The sequence below is a fragment of the Pelophylax lessonae genome, assembly GCF_965119305.1.
Source record: "Pelophylax lessonae genome assembly, chromosome: 2".
In the NCBI taxonomy this organism is placed as follows: Eukaryota; Metazoa; Chordata; class Amphibia; order Anura; family Ranidae; genus Pelophylax; species Pelophylax lessonae.
The window spans coordinates 53,808,142-53,834,226 of NC_138769.1; the positions used below are offsets into that span (position 1 = coordinate 53,808,142).

At 45.5% G+C, this 26,085-nt stretch overlaps 2 protein-coding genes across 2 annotated transcripts in view; one reads left to right on the forward strand and one right to left on the reverse strand.

Annotated features, from left to right (window-relative positions):
* The window catches only part of TTC3 (tetratricopeptide repeat domain 3), a 456,491-nt gene that overhangs the window by 288,137 nt on the left and 142,269 nt on the right, over positions 1-26,085 (reverse strand). The window lies entirely within an intron of this gene.
* Positions 1-26,085, forward strand: part of PIGP (phosphatidylinositol glycan anchor biosynthesis class P) — a 72,747-nt gene that overhangs the window by 24,138 nt on the left and 22,524 nt on the right. The window contains exon 2 of the mRNA XM_082247855.1: positions 15,965-16,054. Within this exon, the coding sequence (XP_082103981.1) occupies positions 15,973-16,054 (82 nt within the window). The 5' untranslated portion in view covers positions 15,965-15,972. The remainder of the gene's footprint in view (positions 1-15,964; positions 16,055-26,085) is intronic.

Here is a 26,085-nt window from a genome sequence, read left to right on the forward strand (position 1 = left end):
CTGACATGCCACATTTGGCATGTCATTTGTTTGGGGGCGGAGCGGGTACCTAGTTTTGACAGGTACCCGCTCCCACTTCCCCTCGGAGCGCCGCGGTGCCCTGAGCGAAAGTTCTCCTCTCCCCCTCCCTCCCTGCAATCTTCTGGGACATGTCAAAGGTCCCAGAAGATTGCCGGCCAATCACGGCGCGTAGCGCAACTCGCGCATGCGCAGTGCGTACCCGGCTGTGAAGCCGCAAACTGTCACAGCCGGGTGCCCACAGCAGTGATGCCGGCGCCGAGGGAGAGGATCGAGGCTTCGGGCGGCCGCATCGCTGGACCGTTGGACAGGTGAGTGAAATTGGTGGAACTCCGCTTTAAGAATCTGTATAGGAAGGAGTTGCCAACCAATAAGCCCAAAAAAGTAAACAATGTAGAAGAAATGGCTATTACCAAATTTAATCGTGATTACAAGTCATTTGAATGTATTATTCGCAAACATTGGCCAATTTTGATGAGAGGCAAAATCCTTTAGAGGGGTTTTGCAAAAAAAAAAAAAATTCTATTTATATATTGTAGGGCTGACCATTTGAGAAATAGTTTAGCTCCTAATATTCCTGACCCAATGAAAGAAAAAAGTGACGTTCTTAGACCAGACGGGATTCTTTTATTGCAAAAGATGTAAGGCTTGTAGGACTGTGAAAAATAAAGCCAAGAAGATAACCTCATTTGAGTCCACTAATAAAGGAAGAACGTATGAAACTTTATCACGTCAGTCCACTCACGTAACATGCTTGATTACTTGTCCATGTGAATTACCGTATATTGGTCGGACTACCAGGAAACTAGAGATTAGGATTATTGAACATGTAAATAATATGATCAAGGCTTTTCCGAAACCCAGTCTATCCAACCACTTTAGGATTTATCACAATAGGGACCCCACCCTGATGGTCTTTTGTGGCATTGATAGGATTGAGCAACATTGGAGGGGGGCAATATAACCCAGAATGTTTCCAAAAACTAAACGGAATGGATTTTTGAGATGAATACAATGAATGTATCCTATGGGTATGAATATAGACATTGATTTAAATTGATTAATTTCAAATTATTATTAATTTTTAATTTGTCATTACAACATATTTTCTCAGTTTACAATGGTCCAATTAGATTTATTCCTATGGGTTGAATTGTGGAGATACGTTATTATAAAACGTAACCACTAGAGGGCATCATTTTGGCCCTTTCATGTTGTCAAACATCAGTTGTGGACACGTAATTATTCTACTAGACGATTTGTACCATTAGAGGCCCTTAACCACTTCTGGACCGGAAGGTTTTGCCCCTCAATGACCAGGCCAATTTTTGCGATTTGACAATGCGTTACTTTAACTGACACATGCACGATCATACAACGCTGTACCCTAATAAAATTAATGTCTTTTTTTTTCCCCATAAATAGAGCTTTCTTATTGATCGCCTGTGTGATTTTCTTTTCTTTTTTTTTTTTTCTTTGCTATTAACAAAAAAAGAGCAACAATTCTGAAAAAAAATAATATATAATTTTTTTTTTCCCCTTTCTGCTATATAATATTTCCCCCCCCAAAAATTTTTTAACACCAAATTTAACACACCTGCTCCCCATTCACACCTGAGACCTACTCTTGTTGACAGCGGTTTAGACATTAATGGCTGTGTGTTTTTATTTTGAGGGGACAGCAAATGTACACTGTTATACAAGCTGTACACTTACTACTTTACATTGTAGCAAAGTGTGTTGTCACATGAAAAGATATAATGAAAAATTTACAAAAATGTGAGGGGTGTACTCACTTCTGTGATATATTGTACATGCCTTGGTGCTCTACATAAAATGAATAATGTAAGTATGTATGCTGTACAGTTTGGATGGCGAAATCTGTTATTTTCATCTGGCGATGCTGCAAATGCAAAACACATCAAAGGTGGTTACGATCGCTTACTTCAAATTTTTTTCTGTGGGTGTCAGGCATACAAGAAGTGACTAAAAGAGATCCCCCAATAGGTTCATGGCACCGATTTCCCCATCCAGAAATTTGAGGATGACATGGGATTCGGCCCCCCCCCCCTCTTTTGAGTCTTTGTACTCTGACCAGCGAAGGAGTCAGGTGAACTTCTCTTCCGTCAGAATGCACTGATCAGTTCTGCAGCCAACTGGCTGCAGTGCTGATCAAACTAAAGTTTTTCAGCAAATAGTTTGCAAGCAATCAATTATTAGAATGAATGCTCTTGAACAAGACCAGGCATAGATGGATCGAAATTCGGCCAGATCCTGCTGAACCAGCCAAATTTTGATCCGTCTATGGCCAGCTTTAGGCTTTAAAGCTGACCTCCACCCTCTTCACCTGCTTCACATTAAATTACTCCCCTCCCCCTCTTTAGATGCAATCACAAATTGAATTTTTTTTTTTTTTTTAATGCCCCACACTTCTGGATTCTCGTGTATGCTAAAGTGACATATACCCTGCTGCCCACATCCTCATGTAATAGCTATGTCAAGCATCCCAGGAGGTTTCAGGGCAAAGAAACAAATACGTGCATGTGCCATGTCATCGGGGAGCCAGCTGCCTATTCGTAGTGCACCTGGTCCCCTGATAATGAGACTCAGCACGTCTTCAGGGGTTCCCTGCAAGAGCCATGTATAGACAGCCGGCCCCTTGATGATGTAAGAGAGAAAGATATCAGTGCCGTACCTGGAGTGCAGCAACAGAGCAGCGGATCACTACAGAACCCTTCTGTATGCTTTTCGTGGATAACCTAGCAGAAAATGTAGCAAGTGATTAAAAAAAATAAAAACACACGAGGGTGGTGACGTTTTCCTTTAGGACCCTGTCACACGATTTAACCAATCAGGTCCATCTGTCCATCTTTCAGGCAGATCTGATCGAGCCACCCTTTCTCCTCTAAGGGGAGGCGGATCCACTGACGCCCGTCTGCCATCCGATCCGACAAGATCTGCTGAAAACAGACAGATGGCAATACGTTCTCCATCTGTCCAGCAGGTTGGGTCGGATGTGATCGGATAAAAGCGGACATGCTGTCCATTTTCAGCCGATCTCCCCATAGAGGAGAGTGGGACTCTCCTGCACAGTGAGCAGAGACAAACCTGTCATCCACCTGCTCACCAGGGATCAACGGAGCGATCCCAGCTGAGCTAGCGGAGTCCGCCGAGTGGATCCGCCTCGTTTGAAAGGGGCCTTATACCAGTCATCTGTGAAAACAATGTTTATATTGCACAGTATATATGGATGGAGCAACAGTTGTCACCCTGGCTGGACTTTACACATGTCTTCTTCTCTTCATCTCCATTACACATTGTGGTGATGGGATTAGTAGTTTACAGAAGAAAGATAACATTGTTTGTGCTTTAAGTTCAGCAATCAGGAGGTGACAATGACATTGCATTTCTGGAAAGATTAAAGTAAATGTAAGCCCTCACATATACCCAGTGAAGTGAACAGCCTCAGATTATACACAGAGATTATTATTATTATACAGGATTTATATATTAAAAAAGAATAGCGCACACATGCAAAAGAAATTACTACCAAATTTGAAGACAATCCATGAATAAAAATGGGGATTTGGTCCCACCATATGGCCATATAGTGCTCAAGCCCACCTCTACGTCAAAGTACCCCATTATTAGTGGGTCCTACACTATCCATGAAAAAGAGGTGAATCCAGCCTTTCTAACCCTTCAACGGAGCGATCCCAGCTGAGCTAGCGGAGTCCGCCGAGTGGATCCGCCTCGTTTGAAAGGGGCCTTATACCAGTCATCTGTGAAAACAATGTTTATATTGCACAGTATATATGGATGGAGCCACAGTTGTCACCCTGGCTGGACTTTACACATGTCTTCTTCTCTTCATCTCCGTTACACATTGGGGTGATGGGATTAGTAGTTTACAGAAGAAAGATAACATTGTTTGTGCTTTAAGTTCAGCAATCAGGAGGTGACAATGACATTGCATTTCTGGAAAGATTAAAGTGAATGTAAGCCCTCACATATACCCAGTGAAGTGAACAGCCTCAGATTATACACAGAGATTATTATTATTATACAGGATTTATATAGCGCCAACAGTTTGCGCAGCGCTTAACAAAATGAAGGCAGACATTACAGTTACACTACAATTTGGAACAAAAGGAACCAGATGGCCCTGCTCGTTAGAGCTTACAATCTAAGAGGATGAAACCAATCTCCCTACATAAGTTTTACTTGTATGTGTGCTGTCTTCAGCTTTCCAGACTGTTTAGAAAATGCACGTCCTGTTAGGATTTTCTCTTCCTGATTCACCTGTGGGTGTGAATTCTTGCCATACACTGTTTGGAGGAAAAAGCTGATTGGAGGAAAGGCACACATCCCCTCTCCACATAGGCAGAAACACGAAGCGCTGTGCTGTGAATTGAGCAGCTCTCTGCTAATCTATTTATAGCACCCACCCTGACCCAAAATTCAGCCTGGTTTTATCTCAGTTGACGGAGAACTTGTCAGAAGTTATACTGATAACAGAAGAACGGAGCAGGAGAAAGACACGTGACTTAGGGCTTTGAAGAAAGATAAGTAAACACTACAGATAGATGCGCCCAGGTCAAATTTCATTAATGGGGTTTACATTCACTTTAACGTGTATTTTCTGTAATTGCTGAAAATGTTTTTAAAGCGGTAGTAAACCTCTACAAAAAAAAATCTTTCCCCTGTAAGATAAATGCATATTATGCTATTATGCATCGCATGCTAAAACATTATGTGAGACTTACTGTAAAACAAAGCCTTCCAGCAGCACGCTGTCACTGCTGACAAGGCTTCCATCTTCACCCGGGGGTTCCTTCCGGGTCTACGGCCTCCGGCTACATGAGTAGCTAGAGCCGTGGCGTAGTCACTACCGGGCATGCACGCGGGAGCCCTCGTTTACGGCACAGAGCTCTGAAGGTCCAGCATGGTATGCTGGACCTTCAGAGCGCATGTGCCAGCGCCGTCACCGGCTGCATGCAGCGTCCAATATTTCCTAAACCATGCAGGTTTAGGAGATATTCACTGTACCTACAGGTAAGCCGTAGGTACAAGTGAATAAAGTGAATTTACTCCCACTTTAACATGAAAAAAAAAGAAAATGAATGCAGGCATTACATCTAACTGGTTAAAATAGATTTTTGTTCTTGGATTTAGATATTGTTTCATTTTTAAACCTGGATTGGTTTCAAAAGATCATTGCACAGTTATCCCACTGTTATGAAATAAGCCCATATGTGTGTGTTTTTACACATATGAAGCACCATGGATGAGTGATTAACTTGGCAGAAGGTTCATCAGATTGAAAAAGGTTATGATGTCTTTCCTCAGGCCCCTATCACTCCTCTGTTATGAATTCATTACCTTTGTGTTGCAGTGAATGTGGTGACTGCCACTTCTGTGTCTCTCGCCTATGTATCTATATTTTCTGTAACGGGATAATTGTATCTAAAACACACTTTTGCAACAATCCAGCACTTCCCTTGTTAAACTTTCCAACTTGAATTCATTCACTCTCCACTATTCTAAAACTGGCAGCTTGAATTTCGGTCAATTAATGCTAAATCATCCAAAATTCGAGCCGTGGGTGGCCCTGCCAGCACCACCCAGACCATTTGACCTTAACTGAAAAATTGGGAGAAAACCTGTTGGCCGAACAGTGATTGCATTTAGACAGCTATGGGCTCTGTGGTTATCTGAATACAATAGTCAGCAGTGGAGATTCCTCCATCCATGCTGCTTAGCTTGGATGGAGAAATCTTTGCGTGTATGGCTAGCATTAGACTATCCCAATGTGGCACGGTTATGGCTAATGATTCAAACACCACTTTTAGGCCTCATGCACAATGGACATTTTTATAGGTGCTGTTTTTGGCGTCAGACTTCAAAACTTTCTGCAGCCAGTAAACTCCCATGTTATCCTATGGCCCCATGCACACAGGGCGTCAGAAAAAATGAGCTGCAGAGCCACTTCTAACACCAGGAAAAAGCAGCTGTAAAAACGTGCTTTTAGTAGCTTTTTCCATTAGCGTTATTGCACGTTTGGCCACGTTGCTTTTAGTAGCGTTTTTTCTGCCTTCATTCAAAATCAATGGTTCCCTATGGGAACCTATTGATTTGAAAGGAAGGCGCATCACAAGTTGGATCAGGATGATCCGAATTGCCGTGAGACTTGCGCTCTGAGAATCTTGAGGGGGAACTCCACGCAAAAATGGGGAAAAAAATGGCGTGGGGTCCCCCTCAAAATCCATACCAGACCCGAAGGGCCTGGTTTGGAATCTGGGGGGGACCCCCATGCTGTTTTTTTTCCCATTTTTGGCGTGCAGTTCCCCCTCAAGATTCTCAGAGCGCAAGTCGCACCGCAAGTCGGATCATCCTGATCCGACTTGCGATGCGCCTTCCTTTCAAATCAATAGGCTCCCATAGGGAACCATTTGATTTTCACAAAAAAAAAAACGTATAACGTGGCTTAACGCTGTATAAGCAACATTATTCAGCCTTTAGCAGCGTCAGACGTTTTTACAGCTTGACGCTGCACCTCCAGAACGCACTGGTCCTGGGTTTTTTTTTTTTTGCAGCTTAACCACTTTACGACCGCTCACTGTGCCTCTACTGCGGCACAGTGGCTCGTTATCATCCAGCGACGTAGTACTACGTCGCTGGACTCCTCCCCTTGTGGGCGGCGCTCGCTCCCGCTGTATTCATTCACAGCGGAAGTCGGGCCAGGGGAATCGAGTTTGGAGATCAGCCGCTCGTGTAAACAGAGCGGGCGGATCTCCTCAGTGACAAACAGTGACAGATTGCAGGGTTCAGCATAGCTGAACATGCGATCTGTCCCTGTGTCACTCAGTCACCTCCCCCCACACACGTTAGTAAGCACCAGGCATACTTTAACCCCTCCCTCTCCAATAAAATTAACCCCTTCCCTGCCAGTGTCATTTTTACAGTAGCAGTGCATATTTATAGCACTGATTACTATAGAAATGTCACTGGTACCTCCAAAAGTGTCAAAGATGGCAGTCAAGGGTCCGATCTGTCCGCCGCAATGTCGCAGTCCTGCAAAAAAAAATCGCAGATCGCCGCCATTACTCGTTAAAACAAAAAAACACCAAAAATTACAGAAATCTTTCCCTTAGTTAGTAAACGCAATAACTTTTGCGCAAACCAATCAAAATACGCTTATTGTGATTTTTTTTTACCAAACATAGGTAGCAGAAAACAAATTGGCCAAAAATGTAAAAACATTTTGAGTTTTACATTTTTTGGGGGGGGGGGGATTTCATATAAAAAAAATGTGAAAAATATTGTTATTTTTTCAAAATTTACGCTCTTTTTTTTGTTTATAGAGCAAGAAGTAAAAATCGCACAGGTGATCAAATACCACCAAAAGAAAGCTCTGTTTGTGGGAAAAAAAGGACGTAAATTTTGTTTGGGTACGGCGTCGCACGACCGTGCAATTGTCAGTTAAATTTGCACAGTGCCGAATCGCAAAAAGTGGCCTGGACGTAAGACAGCAAAATCCTCCGGGTGTAAAGTGGTTAAAAACACCTATGCCACTTAGAGCGCCTAAAAGCCCTGTGTGTGCATGAGGCCATAGAATAACATGGATGGGCGATTTTAAGCTGCAAAAAAAAAAAAAAATGTTTGACGCTCTTAACAGCAGCTGCAAAAATGCCCTGTGTGCATAGGGCCTATGTGTCCATGCACACATAGGCTGTTGTCAGCAGTTTTTGGCAGAGGCGTTTTCTGGCTGGAAAAAACCCAGAACCAGTGCGTTTTAAGAGGCATTTTTCAGCTGTAAAAATGCTCTAACTCTGATAAAAGCTGAAAAACTGTGAAAAACGCAGCTATTCTGCGTATATCAACGTTTTTGAGCCATAAGCTTTTGTGGGACTATAGTTTTGCTAAAAAAAAAAAGCTAAAAAACACTGGAAAACACTACCGCAAAAAAGCTGAAAAACTCCTACAGCTTTCTACTGGCGTTTTGAAAACGTCCAGTTTGCATGAGGCCTTAAATTTATGTGTTAGTTCTAGTGGTACACCAGAATGAAAATACTGGGGCCAAAAACCAAAAATCCAGGATGCACTAAACCGAACGAGACAGTTTAAAAATAAAAATAAAAAACTTGCATTGAAGGCAATTAAATGCGATTTTGCATTAAAGTAAATAACGCAGCATGCCATTATCGCCACTTTTTCAGGAAATGCCGATAACCCTATTTTCAGTCGATAGTTTTCGGTGGCTGCTATATCGGTGCATCCCTAATTAGTCCACTGAAAAGTAATGCATGAATGTACCCAAATCCACAGCACCGCTCAAGCTTTTCTTATCGTATTTATTCAAAACATTAGCAAACTACTTGCATTTTTAGCAACTGATCTCCAGATTATGGAAGTCTACCTGTAGTCATCCCTTGTCCCTTTGGGCAGACATCGTTTTTGGAAAATTATTTTTATTGACTTTATGTTTAAGGCATACAAAACAGAGGGTACCAAAAGATACCACAAAACAAAAACAAAAAATATACAAAATACATTAGCATTAAGTGGCACAGCCAGATGGAAAAGGAAAACAATAAGGCAACCAAAACATCCTTAATAACCCCCCCCCCCCTCCTCAATGTCACCTTTACATGAGCTCACATCTATGTTAACATCTAGGTAATCAACCTGATTCAATCAACAGTCTAAAAGCATCCCTGTCTCTCAATGTAGGCAACCATCTCAGCCCATGTTGAACCATGACCACTTCAGGTAAGGGTGGAGGAGTCAAAAATCCAGCCTTGCCATACCTTTTTTAAATTTTTATGGGCAGCCTCTATTTTGGTAAGTTGCTTTATTTGGGTGGACATAGTTAATAACACCATGCTGATGGAGGGGATGCAATCGTAAGAAACGAACATTCGAGACAAATTTACCACTTTGTGGTATTTGGATGCCTTATTCTGCCTCCAATAAATTAAAAAACTTGCTTCCCAGGTGATCTCCCAGGAGTCGACTCGTGTCGAGCCTCCTCCTGTCCTGTGACTCCCCCTCTGCACTTGGGACTTGGAAACCGCCTTTTGGACACTACTTTTGCTGGCCGTAATGCCCAACATTTAGCTTTTTTTTCCCTAAAACGTCTTTCAGGACAGCACCTTAAAGAGATGGCTCCTCCCTCTCCTCATCAGGAAACACCCCATCCACCAGATTTTAAAAGGAGGCTTCTCCCACCATTCGTCAGTTTTTGTGTTTCCTCCGGCTGAGGAACACCTCTGTGGGGAGCTGGGCTCTCAAGGTGCTATCCTGAGAGACCGGGGCTTCCTACGTCCACCTACCCTTTTTTTGGAGATGATTGCTTCTCCCATTCACGCGACCGACTGCAGTGCATGGGCTCCTTCTTCCCCTTCAGTGCTCTAGGCTGAGTCAGGACCCCGCAGAGCACAGCCCTGGGAAGGTATTTCGGTGAGCGGAACGATTTTTTTCTTAGGCCTCCGCCGCCTTTTTCAAATTTGCCGCCAATTTTACCGGATCGAGTGACGCTCGTCCGGCCGGAAGTGAGGTTTCCGGAAAGGGCAGCGTTCTGCAGGGGGCGTATGGCGTCATTTCCGCCGGACGCAGAGGAAGAAGGGAGGAGCAAGCTGGTGCCTTATTCCGGTTCCGGTCCAGTGCAGGTGCGCTTTGGTCTCCGTAACCGGTACCGAAGCCACGGGTGATACCGCTGCCAAGCGATGGATACAGCTTCATCAGCGAGTGGGACAGGCACAGGCACCAGTAAGGCCCAGGTAAGGGGTATCTCTTTTATGGCCTATCTTACTGTGGGGTCTCTCTCCATCCCTTTTATCTATCCCCCCGGTGGCTGGGGGCCTGTCAGGGCACATGGGGCTTCCCTTAATGTCTTCCTGTGCACCTTGGTGGCCCTGAGAATCAGGCTGACTCTTAAGAAGCATGTGTATGTTTTCCTTTTCATGTCTTCCAGGCTAAAAGCTCTGAAACTGTTTCAAGAGAAAGTGTCCCTCGTGCAAAGCAAAGTTGTCCGAACACTGGAAAAAGACACTTTACCAGGGGTGTATTGATGCACTAGTAAAGGAAGAAGCATCTGCAGTATGTGGCGATTTAGTCGCATCTGTGAGAAAGGAATTGGATGCTACCATCCAATCCTTTCGGTCATCCCTGCAGGATCCTGCCCTGAGTCAGCCATTAACCTCACATTCTTCTCAGGGTTCACAATTGGTTCCTTCGGTGGGAACAGAAGGGGTCCCTCCCACCCAAGGAGATCATTCCCCCTCACATTCCAAAGAGGATTCAGAGGAAGGGGCACAAAGTAGGCCCTCCAAATACAAACTATCCTTAGAGCAGGTGGATGGTCTCTTGAGGGCAGTTTACATCACCCTGGGTCTAGAAGAGGATAAGAAGGAACTGTCCCTGCATGATAAAATGTATGCAGGCTTAGAAGAGCCTAAGGGTCGTACCTTTCCAGTGCATCAGACCATCTCAGATGCAATCAAACATGAGTGGGCTGATCCGGAAAAGAAAACCTTCTTCCCTAAAGCCTTTAAAAGGCGATTTCCTTTTGATGAGGACCCAGGGGCTCCCTGGAATAAGATGCCAAAGATTGATGCAGCCTTCTCCCAGGTTTCTAGGTCAACTGACCTAGCATTTGAAGACATGGGAGTCCTGAGGGATCCCATGGATAAGAACTTAAGAGATCCTGGCAATCCATCATGGGGAATCTGAAACCTGCCATGGCGGTAACCTGTGTGTCCAGGAATCTGGAATACTGGCTTAGCCAGCTAAAAGCACACATCACAGCAGATTCACCTAAACAGGAAATTTTGGATTCCTTCTCCACGCTCTCCACGGCCATAGCCTTCATTGCTGACGCTTCAGCAGAGTCAGTGAAGATGACGGCAAGATCTGCAGCATTAACCAACTCAGCCAGAAGGGCTCTTTTGGTTAAAGACATGGCCTGGGGATACGGCTTCTAAAAATAAGCTGTGTGGACTTCCATTTCAAGGGGATCTCCTATTCGGGCCTGAGCTAGACTCTGTTCTAGATGCAGAAAAAGCCCTGGCTATGATGGACCTGCTAAAGGACCTGAGGCGACAGGGAGTTGTCTGTCCAGTACCAGTGGAGGAACAACATCAGGGATTTTATTCCCACATATTTTTGATAAAGAAACCGTCGGGGGATTTTCGTCTTATATTAAACCTGAAACCACTAAACAGGTCAGTTCTGTACAAAAAGTTTCGAATGGACTCCATTCTTACAGTCAGAACCCTGTTAACAAAAGGATGCTTCATGGCATCAATCAACTTAAGGGATACTTACCTACATATCCCTATAGCCCCTCACTCGCAAAGATTCCTAAGGTTGGCAGTAAATCTGGGGAAGGAAATGCTTCTTATTCAATTCAAAGCACTCCCCTTCGGGCTATCATCCGCCCCTCATATTTTTACGAAGGTAATGGCAGAGTGTTTAGCTCCCCTCCGCCTTCATGGAATCTCTGTGGTACCTTACCTGGACGACCTGCTTTTCTTTGCCCCATCAAAAGAAAAACTTCAAGAGGACCTGCACAAGGCAAGAGGTCATCTAGAGTCTCTGGGCTGGATAGTAAATATCCAGAAGTCGAATCTCACACCGGCTCAACGGGTTCAGTTCCTAGGGTTTCAGTTATGCTCTGTGGAACAAAGAATCTTCCTACCAGAAGACAAACCGGTCAAAATACAGAATATGGTAGCAAGGCTACAAACAAATCGGTGGTGGTCGATCAGAGAGATCATGTCAGTCCTTGGAAACCTGACTGCATCAATTCCAGCCTTCCAATGGACAAGGCTTCATTTTCGACCACTCCAATATTTCCTCCTCAGAATCTGGGATCACAATCCAGAGACTTTGGACTTAAAGGTAAAGATCCCCACCAAGGTCAAGAGATCCCTCTGGTGGTGGAGAAATCAGATAATCTTGTCTCAGGGATTGGCCTGGTCCTTCCCAGCAGACCAAGATTAACAACGGATGCCAGCAGATGGGGGTGGGGAGCCCACTGGAACCAAAACCTGGCACAGGGGGTTTGATCTCACACCGAGACAAGGAAATCCTCAAATTGGAAGGAGTTGAAAGCAGTCGGCCTAGCTCTAGCTGCCTTCTCTCAAAATCTTCAGGGGACTCATGTTCAAGTCCTTTCAGACAACGCCACTACAGTGGCATATCTAAACAAGCAAGGGGGCACAAGAAGCAAAACCCTACAGCTTTTGGCAACAGAAATTCTGCAGTGGGCGGAAAGTCGGTTACTTTCCTTGTCAGCAATCCACCTAAAAGGTACACTAAACAGTGTGGCGGATTATTTAAGCAGGCAGAAGATCCGAGAAGCAGAATGGAGCTTAAATCCAGAAATATTTACGTTGATAACCACAACTTGGGCAAGGCCAGAGGTGGATCTGTTTGCAACGAAGGAGGAAGATACAAATGGAAAGAGCCTCAGTGATCCTGATCACTCCTTATTGGCCCAAAAGGGTTTGGTTTTCAACTGTCCTCCAATTATCAGTCAAACCTGCCTTTCAGCTCACTCTTCGGCAGGACCTACTGCTTCAAGGTCCAGTCCATCATCCAGAAGTGGAAAAGCTAAAGCTCACCGCTTGGTATCTGAGGAGCAACTGCTAAAAAGGAAAGGATTTTCAGATGCATTGATTGCTACTCTACTTTCCAGTAGGAAAAAAGTCACAAGGAATATATATGCAAAGGTTTGGAAAACCTATAATACCTGGTGTGAATCGAAAGCTAAAAAATTGGACAGTATTGTGTCAATTTTGGAGTTCCTACAGGAGGGTGCAGGAAAAGGTCTGGCAGTAAGTACCCTCAAGGTGCAAGTAACAGCTCTGGGGGTATTCTTGGAAAAGCCCATTTCCTCAGAATCTCTAATCATCAGATTCTTCAGGGCCCTTACCCGCTCCAGACCAGTGCCTATCAGAAGTTTCCCCAAATGGGACTTGTCGGTGGTCCTTCAGGCCTTCACAAAGGAACCTTTTGAACCACTAGAAACGATGACACTCAAAAACCTTACCCTCAAGACGGCCTTCTTGGTGGCAATAACATCAGCAAGAAGAATTAGTGAGCTACATGCTTTATTAGTTATTGAACCTTTCTTGTCCATATATCCAGATAGGATAATTCTCAAGACGGATCCAGGGTTTCTCCCAAAAGTAGCTTCAACGAGAAACCGATCACAAGAAATTGTGTTACCAACCTTCTGTCCTAATCCATCAGGAGATAAGGAAAAAAGCTTTCACTACCTAGATGTAAGAAGAATTCTTATACACTGCTTGGAGGTTACTAAAGAATTTAGATCCTCAAATTCTCTTTTTGTTCTTTTTTCTGGCAACAAAAAAGGTCGCTAGGCATCAAAGGGATCAATAGCCAGATAGCTCAGATACCCTATTTTAGAGGCTTACTCCCAAATGAAATTGTCTCCCCCGCAGGGGATCAGAGCTCACTCTACTAGAGCGTTAGCCACTACATGGGCAGAGAAAGCTGGTGCCACTCCAGATCAAATCTGCAAAGCGGCTACGTGGTCAAGTTACTTTACATTTGCAAGACACTATAGGTTGGACCATTTGTCAGCTGAGGATCAGGCTTTTGGCAGAAAGGTCCTTCAGGCTGTGGTCCCTCCCTAAATTGAGTAAGTCTCGATAGTCCTCTCTAAGGTGCTGTCCTGAAAGACGTTTTAGGGAAAATTCAAGTTAGACTTACCGGTAACTTGTTTTCCAATAGTCTTTCAGGACAGCAGGAGTCCCGCCCTATTGTATAAAATGTATTGCTGTGATTAACCATATCTGTTTATGTGTTCCAGCATGGGCCGGAGGTACTCTTCTACAAACTGACGAATGGTGGGAGAAGCCTCCTTTTAAAATCTGGTGGATGGGGTGTTTCCTGATGAGGAGAGGGAGGAGCCATCTCTCTAAGGTGCTGTCCTGAAAGACTATTGGAAAACAAGTTACCGGTAAGTCTAACTTGAATTTTTTTTTTTGTTTTTTTTTTTGCAGGCCAGTTTATTCTATGGTGATGTACACAAGTCACTATATAGCTCATTGTTTGACAGTCCGGTTCCAATTCCCCTCTTTCATCTACTTCCCTTTCTTGCTTTCTTCAATTTCCCTCTATTTCTCTCTTGGTTCCCCAGTAGACCCATAGTCTATTATTAGTTGTTGTATCTGCCTAGCATGATGTCCTATCGATGGACCCGGCTACATTTCGAGAGGACTCTTCCCATTGTTACTCTTGTATGCCTACATTTACACATTTATATTGTAGTATACTTCTTTGTTGTGGAGTCGCTCTTTACTACCAGCATTTTCCTTTTTCTCTGTACTGTGGAGCAATTCAAATAAATATATATTCAACCTAAAATAACTGCATACATAGCATCTCCACCCAAACCCACACTTCCTAGACATGTTTCACCACTGTAAGCCAGGAGTGATGAAACCCGTAAAGGAAGTGTGGCTTTGGTTGGAGGTACTATGTATGCAGTTATTTTGCTGATGGTTTAAATAATTACAGCAGGAAGAGTTTTCCGGAGTGCGGCTTTCATCTTTTTACCACTGAAAAGTGATATTTCAGAATTCAGATATCTAGTGGATTGAGTTAGCTGTTGCCTTCTTCAGTCTGTTGGAGGCCCTCAGCTTTAAGGTCTTTCTTTAATAGTAGTTCCTGGTTCTGTTCCTACCCACTAATTTTGGGTATTCCTGCCTACCTGAATCCATGGGCACTTTCCTATGTAAGTTTTGACACTCCCCCGAAGTACTAAAAATTGGCTTAACCCCTTTTTTTCCCCACTGTATGTGTATTTATTTTCCAGTATAATTTTAGTCTATAAAACTCTCAGTATAATATTCTTCATAGCACTATAGGATATTGAGAGTAATGATGTTATCTTCTGCAGTCACCAGAGCTCAGAAGACAACCGGGTAACCATGATGTAAAAGCCACAAACATTATTGTTGGGTCTATTGGCTGGTTCATTTACCAAAGTCTAAAACTGTTGGTGTTGCCCATATGATCTTGCAAGTCCCCAGCTAATATTTTCTTAGTACAGGTAGCACCAGGTTGCTGTAGGCAGCATAAACAGTTTGTTAAAACACTTTAATGAATGATGTGCTAGCAGAGATGTATAGTAACGAAGTAGAAATACTTAAGTACTGTACTTAAGTACCGAAATGCGGTATCTGTACTTTCCTAGAGTAGAATTTTTTTCTCCTACTTCTACTTTTACTTCACTACATTTTTTTGATGATTTCGATACTTCTACTCAAGTATTTTTTTTTTGTGCTGCATAGTTACTCGTTACTTTTAAAAAGATTACCACTGCCAGAACAGTAGATGGCAGGTTGCATAAAGCTCAAAAAAATGTGTATAATGTCATTTGTAAATCAGCGCATACGAAAATAAAGGCTGTGTATAATAAAAGCTGCTATACCAAATCTTTCCAATAAAAAGAAAATATGAAACAAACAAATAAATGGTGCTACAGCGCTTAAAGTGCATCAAGAAACTACTAACAAACACAGGTTAATCATTTGAATAAATCATTTGAAATAATAAAAACAATATGATGTTCAAACTTTTGACTTCTTTCTTTAATAACTACATAACACAGTACTTGTACTTCTACTTTCAGTACTTGAGTAGAATTTTTTTTTCAAAACTACTGGTACTTTTTACTTTTAGTACTTAAGTAGCAAATTTTTTGAAAAAACTACTTGCAATACTTAAGTAAAAAAAATGTTGAATACTTTAGTACTTCTACTTAAGTAACTTTTTCTGCGAGCACTTCCACTTCTACTCAAGTCACTTTTTGATTGAGCACTTGTACTTTTACTCAAGTAGAAATTTCGAGTACTTTATACAAGTCTGTGTGCTAGCAATAATTTATATACTGATTTGTTTATTATAGGTGACAGAATGGTGGAGAATTCTCCGTCTCCTCTCCCGGAGAGAGCCATTTATGGCTTTGTCCTTTACTTGGCTTCTCAGTGTGGATTTAGTAAGTATAACAAACTCGATCACGCAATATCTGATTATTACAGATCTATATGATTCTAAGAAGAAAACCTATCTTTTTTAAGAGGTGATTAAAGAGGAACTGTGCCCTATCTAGCTAAAATGTTATTTCTCTTTCGTTCATGGATGGACACAGCTCCTAATATTCATTACCATTGGGTTATACTGCCCCTACAGGAATAGGACACTAGGCAGAAAAGAACTCTGGCTACACCCATGGGCAGTCCCAGGGGGTATACTCCCTTTCTCTGCTATAGCCACTGCCTAGTCAGGAGTAAGGACCTATTTCCTTGCTGGGATCTTTGGTCCTGGCAAATTTTTATAGATAGAACATTTTTTCGTGTGAGATCTACAATCAACTGCCAGACTGGGCAATGGGCTGGATAATCTAGAGCCAGTGGTCACCCCAGCCCGGTCTGAGTCACAGCGTTCCTCCTGGCCAACAGCCCCCCTATTTCGATGGAGAGGGGTTCTGTCTGGAACGGTGCCCGCCTAGTTCCTAGTATGGTGAGTAGCTATCCCCCCTCTCCCTCTGGAGGGTTTTGGGGTGGATGTGGACCCCTCCTTGAGACGGCTGAACCCCCAGGTTCCACTTCTTCCCACAGGCACTCTCGCAGGCACTCTCCCCTTGCCAAATCCCTCATCCTGCCCTCCTCCCCTTGCTGGGGCTGTTTGAGTGGTCTGGCCACTTTCCTGGGATTGGGTCAGCACGCTAACTTGCGAAGGGGGCCAGGGGGTACGAAGCCGGCGACTGGAAATCAACTGTGCGGGGGGGGGGAAGTTGTACCCGGTGGGGGCTTCTGCCAGGGTCCTCTGTCTTGCCTGAATCTGTCCTTGAGGCCTTGTCTCCCTCCTTGGTCCCTGTAGCCTCGTGGTGCCACCTTTTTGTTGTAGCCTGTGTGTTTCTATACAGGGTAGAAATGTTTGTGTAGTCTGGCGGCCATTTTGTTGTGACTTGCCATTGGAAATAACGGCGGCCATGACAGTGGAGTCCTGTGGGTGGCGATTTTGGCAGAGAGAGCCCCTCCTCATCCCCTGGTGCTGACTCCTTGATCTTTTCATCTGATAGCTGTTTGTGCAGTGCAGATTCTCATGGTGGCTATGGTGCCTGGTTTCGTTGGGTGGGGAGTCTGGTGGGGTCCTCTCCCTCTCTGGTGAGGATCGCTTGGTGCTTTGTGCCTAGCGACTGGGTGGTTGCTGCCAACGCGATGGGGGTTGTCCCTTAGCAATGTTTTACACTTTTTGTGGAGTCACCCTGATGACTCAGAGTCTTCGGAGCATGTTTCCCCACCTGATCCCTCTCTGAGGCTGCGGGGCCCTCTGGGTCCCAACCATCCATCTATGTACTGACGTCGGTCCTGGAGTCCCTTGTGTCCCGGGTAAAGGTGGCATGCGGGCGATGGGCTAGCAAAAAGTGCCCCCTGCCTCATCTGTCTCATTAGATCCTGAATCTGATTCAGCCTTTGCGGATGTGGGTCACCCTGCTGGGTCTGCAACCACGCGCCTGGAATCCTCTGAAAGTGAGGATGATTCCTCCAAGTCTGTGACCGCGCACAAAAAGGCGCTGGTGGATGCACTGATTGTATCTGTGCGTCAGACCCTGAAGTTGGAGGACGCAGCTGAAGCTGCGACTGAGGCGCAGGTGCCCTTTGGCACTTACAAAGTGGCAAAGGTGTTTCCTTTCCCTGCTAGTTTTGAAAAAATTGTTGCTAAAGAGTGGGAATAACCACAGCATCCCCGTGGGGACCCTAAGCGCTTTACTAGGCATTACGCCTTTGAGGAGTCCCTCAAACCCTGACGTTAAACAGAAATTGGACTGTGCCACCGGTGGCGGACCCTCCGGATTCCAGATTATACAAGGCAACCATGATTCCGGTTGAAGAGTCCCCGGCTTTTAAGGCTTCGGTTGACTGGAATTCAGGTGCTGTGGCCCGCACTATGTGCACACTCTGGCTGGTTCGGCAATGAGGTGGGTATACACCATTGCCCTAATGTCGCAAACTCTGACCGACTGGGCTAAGCTCCTACACCGGTACCTGGGGGGAAACGACTCCCCCCTGCCTTTGTTGTGCTAGCGAACCAACTGGTCCAGGGGCCGCAGTTTGTGATGCCTCTTTTGATGCGGCTCCCCTGATGGTTCACCTCTCTGTTCTGGCAGTGGTCCTTCAGCGTGTTTTTTGGCTCAAGTGCTGGTCTGCGGATCAGACTTCAAAAAAGGCCTTGACTGGTCTTCCTTTTCAAAGAGATCGCCTGTTTGGAGCTACCCTGTATGACCTCATTAACGGTTTCACAGGGGGAAAGAGTAATTTTCTTCCGCAGGCTACTAAGGGCAAGGAACTTCGTCATAGACGTGGGCCTTCCTTCTCAGCTCATAAGATGTTTTTCTCTTAGGTCTTCTGGCAGTCGCCGCCCACTCATACAGTCTTCACTTATGGATGTTGGTCCTATCCACAGGAGTAAGCTAAGCAGAAGATTTTGTTAAAAACATTCACAAAACTTTGCATAGACACACCTACAGGGGGCTGTCCCTCTGGTCCAATACCCCCGGCTAGCCTCATTCCCAATTCAGTTTGTCTTTTGCCTAGTTCAGGAGTAGGCAGGCTTCCCTTAGCTGGGGCTACAGTCTCAGCCTTTTCTCTGTTTTCTTGATTTTTATTTTCTGCTAAGTGTATTTTCTTTACACTAATAGCTTTTTATTTGTTCCTGCGTTTAGTTAGTCAGACTTCGGAAGACTACAGCGTTTGCGGAGCTGGGAATCGGACTGGTTGTACTAGAGCCTTATGGAATCCCAGCCCGCCATCAAGTGTTTAGCAGGCTATGCGTATGCCCTGGCCTCTCAAACGACCTGTCCCTGTCCTCAGTGACAAAGCCCGTGAAGTGGCCACTTCGCTAGGATGTCTCAACTGCAGTACGCCGCGTGTTGCTAGAATCCTGTTTGGCTGACGGCACCCCCACCCGGGGTGGGAGGCTTCCCCTCGCAGAGAGGCACCCACGCTTTCGCCGGATCAGTAAGTACCATGCTAGCCCCTCTGTCTAGGGCGTTGTATGTCCGGGCTGTATGTGGGGCTCGGTCATGGGGATGGCAGTCTGTTTGGAGTCTGTGTTATCCCCCTCATGTCTGTCTGTGTGGTCCCTGTTTGTCCCTCATGGTCCCTGTGGGGGGCGCTATCATGCCATGCTGTGGGGGGTTTGTGGGGGTCCCTGAGCCCCTCTGTAATGTTTTGTGTAACGTTTGGGGGTGCAGGCATGCTTGTGGGGGCCGCTGCGGTGTGGAAATCACGGGGCCGCCATTTTGGATGTGGGCAGGCTGTTTTGCCTTCATGTGTGGGCATTCAGCAGCCATCTTCTCTGTAGTGTATTCGCGCCCTTTCGGGCGCTGTCTTTAATGTGGGCAATGTATTTGTTCATGTGCTCGGCAGCCATTTTCCCGGAGCCTCCCCATAGAATTACATTGGCAACCATTTTTCCTTAGCTCAGTTCTATTTTGGCCTCTAGCGGCGTGACGTCATTTCATTTCTCCAGGCAGTCAGATCGAGCTACAAGCGTGGTATTGTACAGCTGCACTTCTGGGGGGCTTTTATGCTGTTTTTATGCTATTTTTTTGGGGGATAATACCTGGCTGGCAGTTATTTTATTCAGTATTTAGCAACACAGGCTAGTCCTCATTGCGGTGCATTGCGGTGGAATCCGCCGCTGTCGCTGATTTAAAGGGCCAGCGCCATAAAATTTTTAAGTGTGTTTATAGAGTCCCAGAACAGCAAATTCCCCCCAGCTCTGGTGGAGGGTTCAGGTACGCCTGAATCCTCTGCGATAGGCTCCCTTACTGCTGCAATTGCGACTTTAAGCGTCTAAAGTGATCCTGTTGATGTCTGCGCGGGCTTGTAGCAAAAGGCCCAGGTTTTTTCTTAATCTTCTTGATTCAGAGCTAGATATGGTTGCCGTGGACAGTGACCCCCTGCGGGGTCTCAGTCGGGGGGCAGGTGGAAGAGGGGGAGCTCTCCCCCTCTGGGTCGGCCAGTGAAAGCGCTGCAATGTCTGCGCTCATTAGTTCTATTAAAGATACGCTACATTTAGAGGATGAGCCCCACCCGCCGGGTAAGCGGTCTTCCTTTGGGACCTGCTGAACCCAGAAGCGACTCAGGTATTTCCCTGTCCCGCTGCAGTTTCCCGAACCGGTTACTGTGCAATAGCGCTATTTAAAGCGCAACCATTTAAAGCGGTTTCAGTGCCGTTATCCTTTTGCGTCTCCGGTGGATTCGCGCTGGACTGTGGCCCCTAAGGTGGACCACACGGTATCCAGATTAAACAAGGCCACTCTGATACGCACGGAGCATTATCCAGTGCTTAGAGACCCGGCGGATAGGCGGGTAAAATCTCTTACCTGCCACTCCTATATGGTGGCAGGTTCCTTGATGGCGCCTGTGTTCGCCTCAGTAATGGTCTCTCAGGCTGTGGTGGAGTGGACTAAGGTGCTCAGATGCAAGCCTATGACTGCTTCTGCCCCTCCTGCTACTTTGGAGATGGTGGACCAAATTATTCAGGCCTGTGTGATGCGGCCTTGGATGAGGCCCCTTTAGTCTCACGTTTATCTGCTGTCGCAGTGATAATCCGTCGCCTTGTGTGGCTGTAGAGCTGGTCGGCCGACCAGACTTCCAGGAAGACGGTGTCTGACATCCCTTATGCAGGGAATTGCCTTTTTGGGGACTCCCTGGACGAGTTGGTTAAGGGGGTCACTGAGGGTAAAAGCACTCTGCTGCCCCATGTGTCCAAGGGTAATTTTTTTTTCCGCGGTAAGCGGGGCCCTTCCTTTTAAACCTATCCAGGGGTCCTTTTGTGCCTTTAAGGCACAAGAGAAGGGCAAATCCTTCAAGGCCTCTGGTGGCCAGAAGAAGCCTTGGGCGGGCAAGTCTAAAGCCGCCCACTCTGGCACAGCAACCCCGTCCACCGTTCAGGACAGATGGGTTCAGGTACTCATTCGGTCGGGGTACAAGATCGAATTTCGATCGCGCCCAGCAGACAGATTCTTCCCCTCAAATCTTCATTTGACCCCAGATCGTTTCCAAGATCTCCAACGCCCAGGGGGTGATTGTCCCGGTGCCACATCGGGACAGGTTTTTGGGGTTTTTACTTGAATCTGTTCACGGTGCCCAGAAAGGAGGGCAAGGTGCGTCCGACTCTGGACCTAAAGTTTTTTTTTTTTTTTTTTTTTTTTATTTAAATTTGTATTGTTAATTTCAGCATATAAAAGGACATACATATCAAAAGAACCCAAAAGGTTCTTTAGTAAGAGAAATAAAAAAAAAAAAAGGACAAAAAAAAAATCTACAATGATTACCTTATAATACTTTTCCCCCTTTTTTTCCCCCCACCACCTTCCCCATCCAACTCCACTGCCTTCTATTTCTATCCCTTCGGTGATGTTTAAGTATTAATTTCTATATACTTAGTTGATTTCTTAAAATCTATCCATTTTCCCCATTTTTCCTTCATATTTGTTGGAGTCTCCTCTTGAGTATTACTAATATATTCCATATTAAAGATATTATTTATCCTGTTACACCATTCCTTTAACTTTGGGCTATCCACTTCACGCCACATTCTTGGTATTATTCCCTTTGCTTATTAAAAAAGAATAGCGCACACATGCAAAAGAAATTACTACCAAATTTGAAGACAATCCATAAATAAAAATGGGGATTTGGTCCCACCATATGACCATATAGTGCTCAAGCCCACCACTACGTCAAAGTACCCCATTATCAGTGGGTCCTACACTATCCATGAAAAAGAGCTGAATCCAGCCTTTCTAACCCTTGGAGATAATACTCCTTGCTGGGAAAGATGTGCAAATACACTACAGGGGACTCCTCCTATATCCACTTGACAGTGGACACCGATAGAGCACAGGTGTGTGTGGGGGTGGGGTGGGTTGCTCAACCCCGGTAGTCTGGTCAGACCGAATACATAATAAACAAGCAAAAAATTTGGGGGGAGCATACCCATGTATTTCTAAAGCTGGTGCAGCTATGAACCAAAAGACATGTATATTAAAAAAGAATAGCGCACACATGCAAAAGAAATTACTACCAAATTTGAAGACAATCCATAAATAAAAATGGGGATTTGGTCCCAACATATGGCCATATAGTGCTCAAGCCCACCACTACGTCAAAGTACCCCATTATCAGTGGGTCCTACACTATCCATGAAAAAGAGATGAATCCAGCCTTTCTAACCCTTGGAGATAATACTCCTTGCTGGGAAAGATGTGCAAATGCACTACAGGGGACTCCTCCTATATCCACTTGACAGTGGACACCGATAGAGCACAGGTGTGTATGGGGGTGGGGTGGGTTGCTCAACCTCGGTAGTCTGGTCAGACCGAATACATAATAAACAAGCAAAAAATTTGGGGGAGCATACCCATGTATTTCTAAAGCTGGTGCAGCTATGAACCAAAAGACATGTATATTAAAAAAGAATAGCGCACACATGCAAAAGAAATTACTACCAAATTTGAAGACAATCCATAAATAAAAATGGGGATTTGGTCCCAACATATGGCCATATAGTGCTCAAGCCCACCACTACGTCAAAGTACCCCATTATCAGTGGGTCCTACACTATCCATGAAAAAGAGATGAATCCAGCCTTCTAACCCTTGGAGATAATGCTCCTTGCTGGGAAAGATGTGCAAACCTCGGTAGTCTGGTCAGACCGAATACATAATAAACAAGCAAAAAATTTGGGGGAGCATACTCATGTATTTCTAAAGCTGGTGCAGCTATGAACCAAAAGACATGTATATTAAAAAAGAATAGCGCAAAATTTTTTGCTTGTTTATTATTCCCTTTGCTGCATTTAATAAGGTTGGGACCAAAGTTGTTTTATATATATTTTTAACGGTATTGTCGTTTTATGAAATAGGCATACCCATGGGTCGTTTGGGATCGTCGTTTCCGTAATTTCACCGGTAATTTGTCGGACCTTTGTCCAAAATTCTCAGATTTTAGGGCATTCCCAGAACATGTGGTACATTGTTCCAGTATCTCCACATTCCCGCCAGCATTTATCTGTTTTATCTGGTTGGTATTTATTTATTAATTCTGGTGTAATATACCATCTTAGCAAACATTTATAATTTAATTCTATTGTGCTAACATCTGTGGCTACACATCCCACCACAGCCCTCAGTACAACATCTGATTCTTGTTTTGACAATTGTGCCCCCATTTCTTTCTCCCATTTTACCATGAACGGAGGGTTCTCCATACAGTGCCACTCTGTCAACATTCTATATTTTTGAGATACTCCATGTTTTAGAGTTGAAGTGTAACTTAATTTCTCAATAATATTAAATGTTTTTTCAGATCTAATCGGTTGTGATAGTGATTTCACAAAGTGGCTCAGCTGGAGATATCTCCATTCATCTAATTTCATATCTTTATCATTTTGTTTTAAACCTTGAAGTGTCTTAATACAACCTTTGTGAAGTTTATCTTTAATTGAGTGTTTCCTATACAATTTCCAAATTTTTCCTCATTCCCTGGTGGGAAGTATTTTGTGCCATTCAGTGATATCATTGATGAGTTATATTCCCATTTCAATTGTTTATTAACCCTATCCCATATATTATACACTACCCTTGTCAATTCGTGTGCACAAAATAATACTCACTTACACAAAACAATATGGATACCACCAAAATATAGGGAATCACATAGACCTAAAGTTTCTAAACCGCTTTGTGCGGGTTCACAAGTTCCGTATGGAATCCCTCCGATCGGTGGTGGCCTCTCTGAGCCCGGGAGATTCCTGGCTTCAATCGACCTCAAGGATGCGTATCTACACATCCCTATATTCGAGGGTCATCAGAGGTACCTCCGATTTGCAATCGTGGAGGAGCACTATCAGTTTGTGGCGTTACCTTTCGGTCTCGCTTCGGCTCCAAGGGTGTTTACCAAAGTTTTGGCTCCTGTTCTGGCACTGTTGCGAGTGCAGGGGATCGCAATCCTTGGATATCTGGACGATCTCCTGTTAAGGTCGAGTTCGGGGACAACAAATCCTCATCATTCAGGACCTGCATGCGGTCCCTAGGATTGATGGTGTCAGCCTTCGAGTCGATACCGTTTGCACGGTTCCACACGCGATCTCTGCAAGCGGAGATCCTAGCCAGGTGGGACAGGCATCCTCAGTCCTTGGAAAGGAGGATATCTTTGAGTCACTGGGTCAGAGCGGACCTTCTGTGGTGGCTCCAGTCTCCTGCTCTGACGGAAGGGAAATCCTTCCGGCCATTATTATGGACGGTGCTCACCACGGACGCCAGCCTGTCGGGCTGGAGTGGCGTTCTGGGCAAATTGTCTGCCCAGGGCACTTGGTTGGAGGAGGAATCCTCCCTACCTATAAACGTCTTGGAACTGAGAGCGATCAGACTATGTTTGCTCTGTTGGTGGGATCGTCTTCAGAGCCACCCTGTGCGGGTACAGACGGACAACACCACTGCGGTGGCGTACATCAATCACCAAGGGGGCACCTGGAGTGCCCGGGCGGCCAAGGAAGTGGCTGAGATTCTGTCTTGGGCCGAAATGCGGGTCTCGGCGCTTTCGGTAGTTCACATTCTGGGTGTGGAAAACTGGCAGGCCGACTATCTGAGTTGCCAGATCCTGGACCAGGGGGAATGGTCCCTACACCTGGAGGTTTTTCAGATGCTGTGTGCGCGATGGCGCACCTCCTCCTAAACAACAAGGTGGGAAGGTTCGTGGCAAGAACACGCGATCCTCTGGCAGCCGCCTCGGACGCGCTGGTGGTGCCTTGGAATCAGTATCGCCTGATTTATGCCTTTCCCCCGATCCAGTTGTTGTCACGGTTCCTTTGCAGGTTGGTCTCGGAACCGAGGTTGGTGGTCCTGGGGGCCCGGACTGGCCGCGCCGGTCTTGGTACACGGACATCATGCAAATGGTCGTCGAGCCTCCCTGGCGGCTCACCTTACGAGACGATCTGTGTCTCAGGGGCTGATCTTCCATCCTGCTTTACAGTCATTGGCTTCGACGGCGTGGCTGTTAAAAGCCAGGTCTTGAGAGATCGGGGTCTCTCGTCGGCGGTCATTCCTACCATGCTTAGAGCTAGGAAGGCCTCGTCCGGTAAGATTTATTATCGTACCTGGAAGGCTTACTTCGCCTGGTGCGAATCGCAGGGTTTCCATCCTCGCTCCTTTTCAGTGGCGAGGGTGTTAGCCTTCCTGCAATCCGGTGTGGACTGACATCTTGCGCTGACCACTATTAAGGGTCAGCTACCTGCTCTGGCCATTGGCGTCAAAATCCATTGATACGCACCTTCATTCAAGGGGTACGTCATCTGGCCCCCCCCTCGGAGGGCGCCCTTACCCCCTTGGGACTTGTATTTGGTTCTGTCCGTTTTGCAATCCTCCCTTTGAGAACATCAGGGAGATTCCTCTGCCTGCGCTGTCACGGAAAGTCGCCTTTCTGGTTGCGATCACATCTGCTCGCAGGGCGTCGGAGTTGGCGGCCCTATCTTGCCGCTCCCCCCTGCCTGGTGGTTCATAGGGATAAGGGCGAAGGAAAGATCTTGCGACCTCATCAATTCTTCCTTCCGAAGGTGGTGTCTGAAATCCATCTCCATGAGGACATTGTTTTACCTTCGCTGTGTGCGAATCCTACGCATTCTAAGGAGTTTGCCTTGCATTCTTTGGATGTTGTCAGGGCGATCAGGGTTTACCTGTCTACCGAATCCTTCTGAAAATCGGATTCTCTTTTTTGTCCTTCCTGAGGGACCTCAGGAAGGTATGACTGCGTCTGCGGCAACCATTTCTGAATGGTTCAGGCGGACGGTTGTACAGGCTTCTTCGCTTAGGGAACGGGTTCCGCCCTTCCCTGTCACGGCGCACTCTTCCGAGCGGTGGCTGTGTTTTAGGCCTTTCGCCATCAGGCGTCGGTATCTCGGGTGTGCAAGCGGCGACCTGGTCGTCCGTGCACACCTTTACAAAATTTACAAACT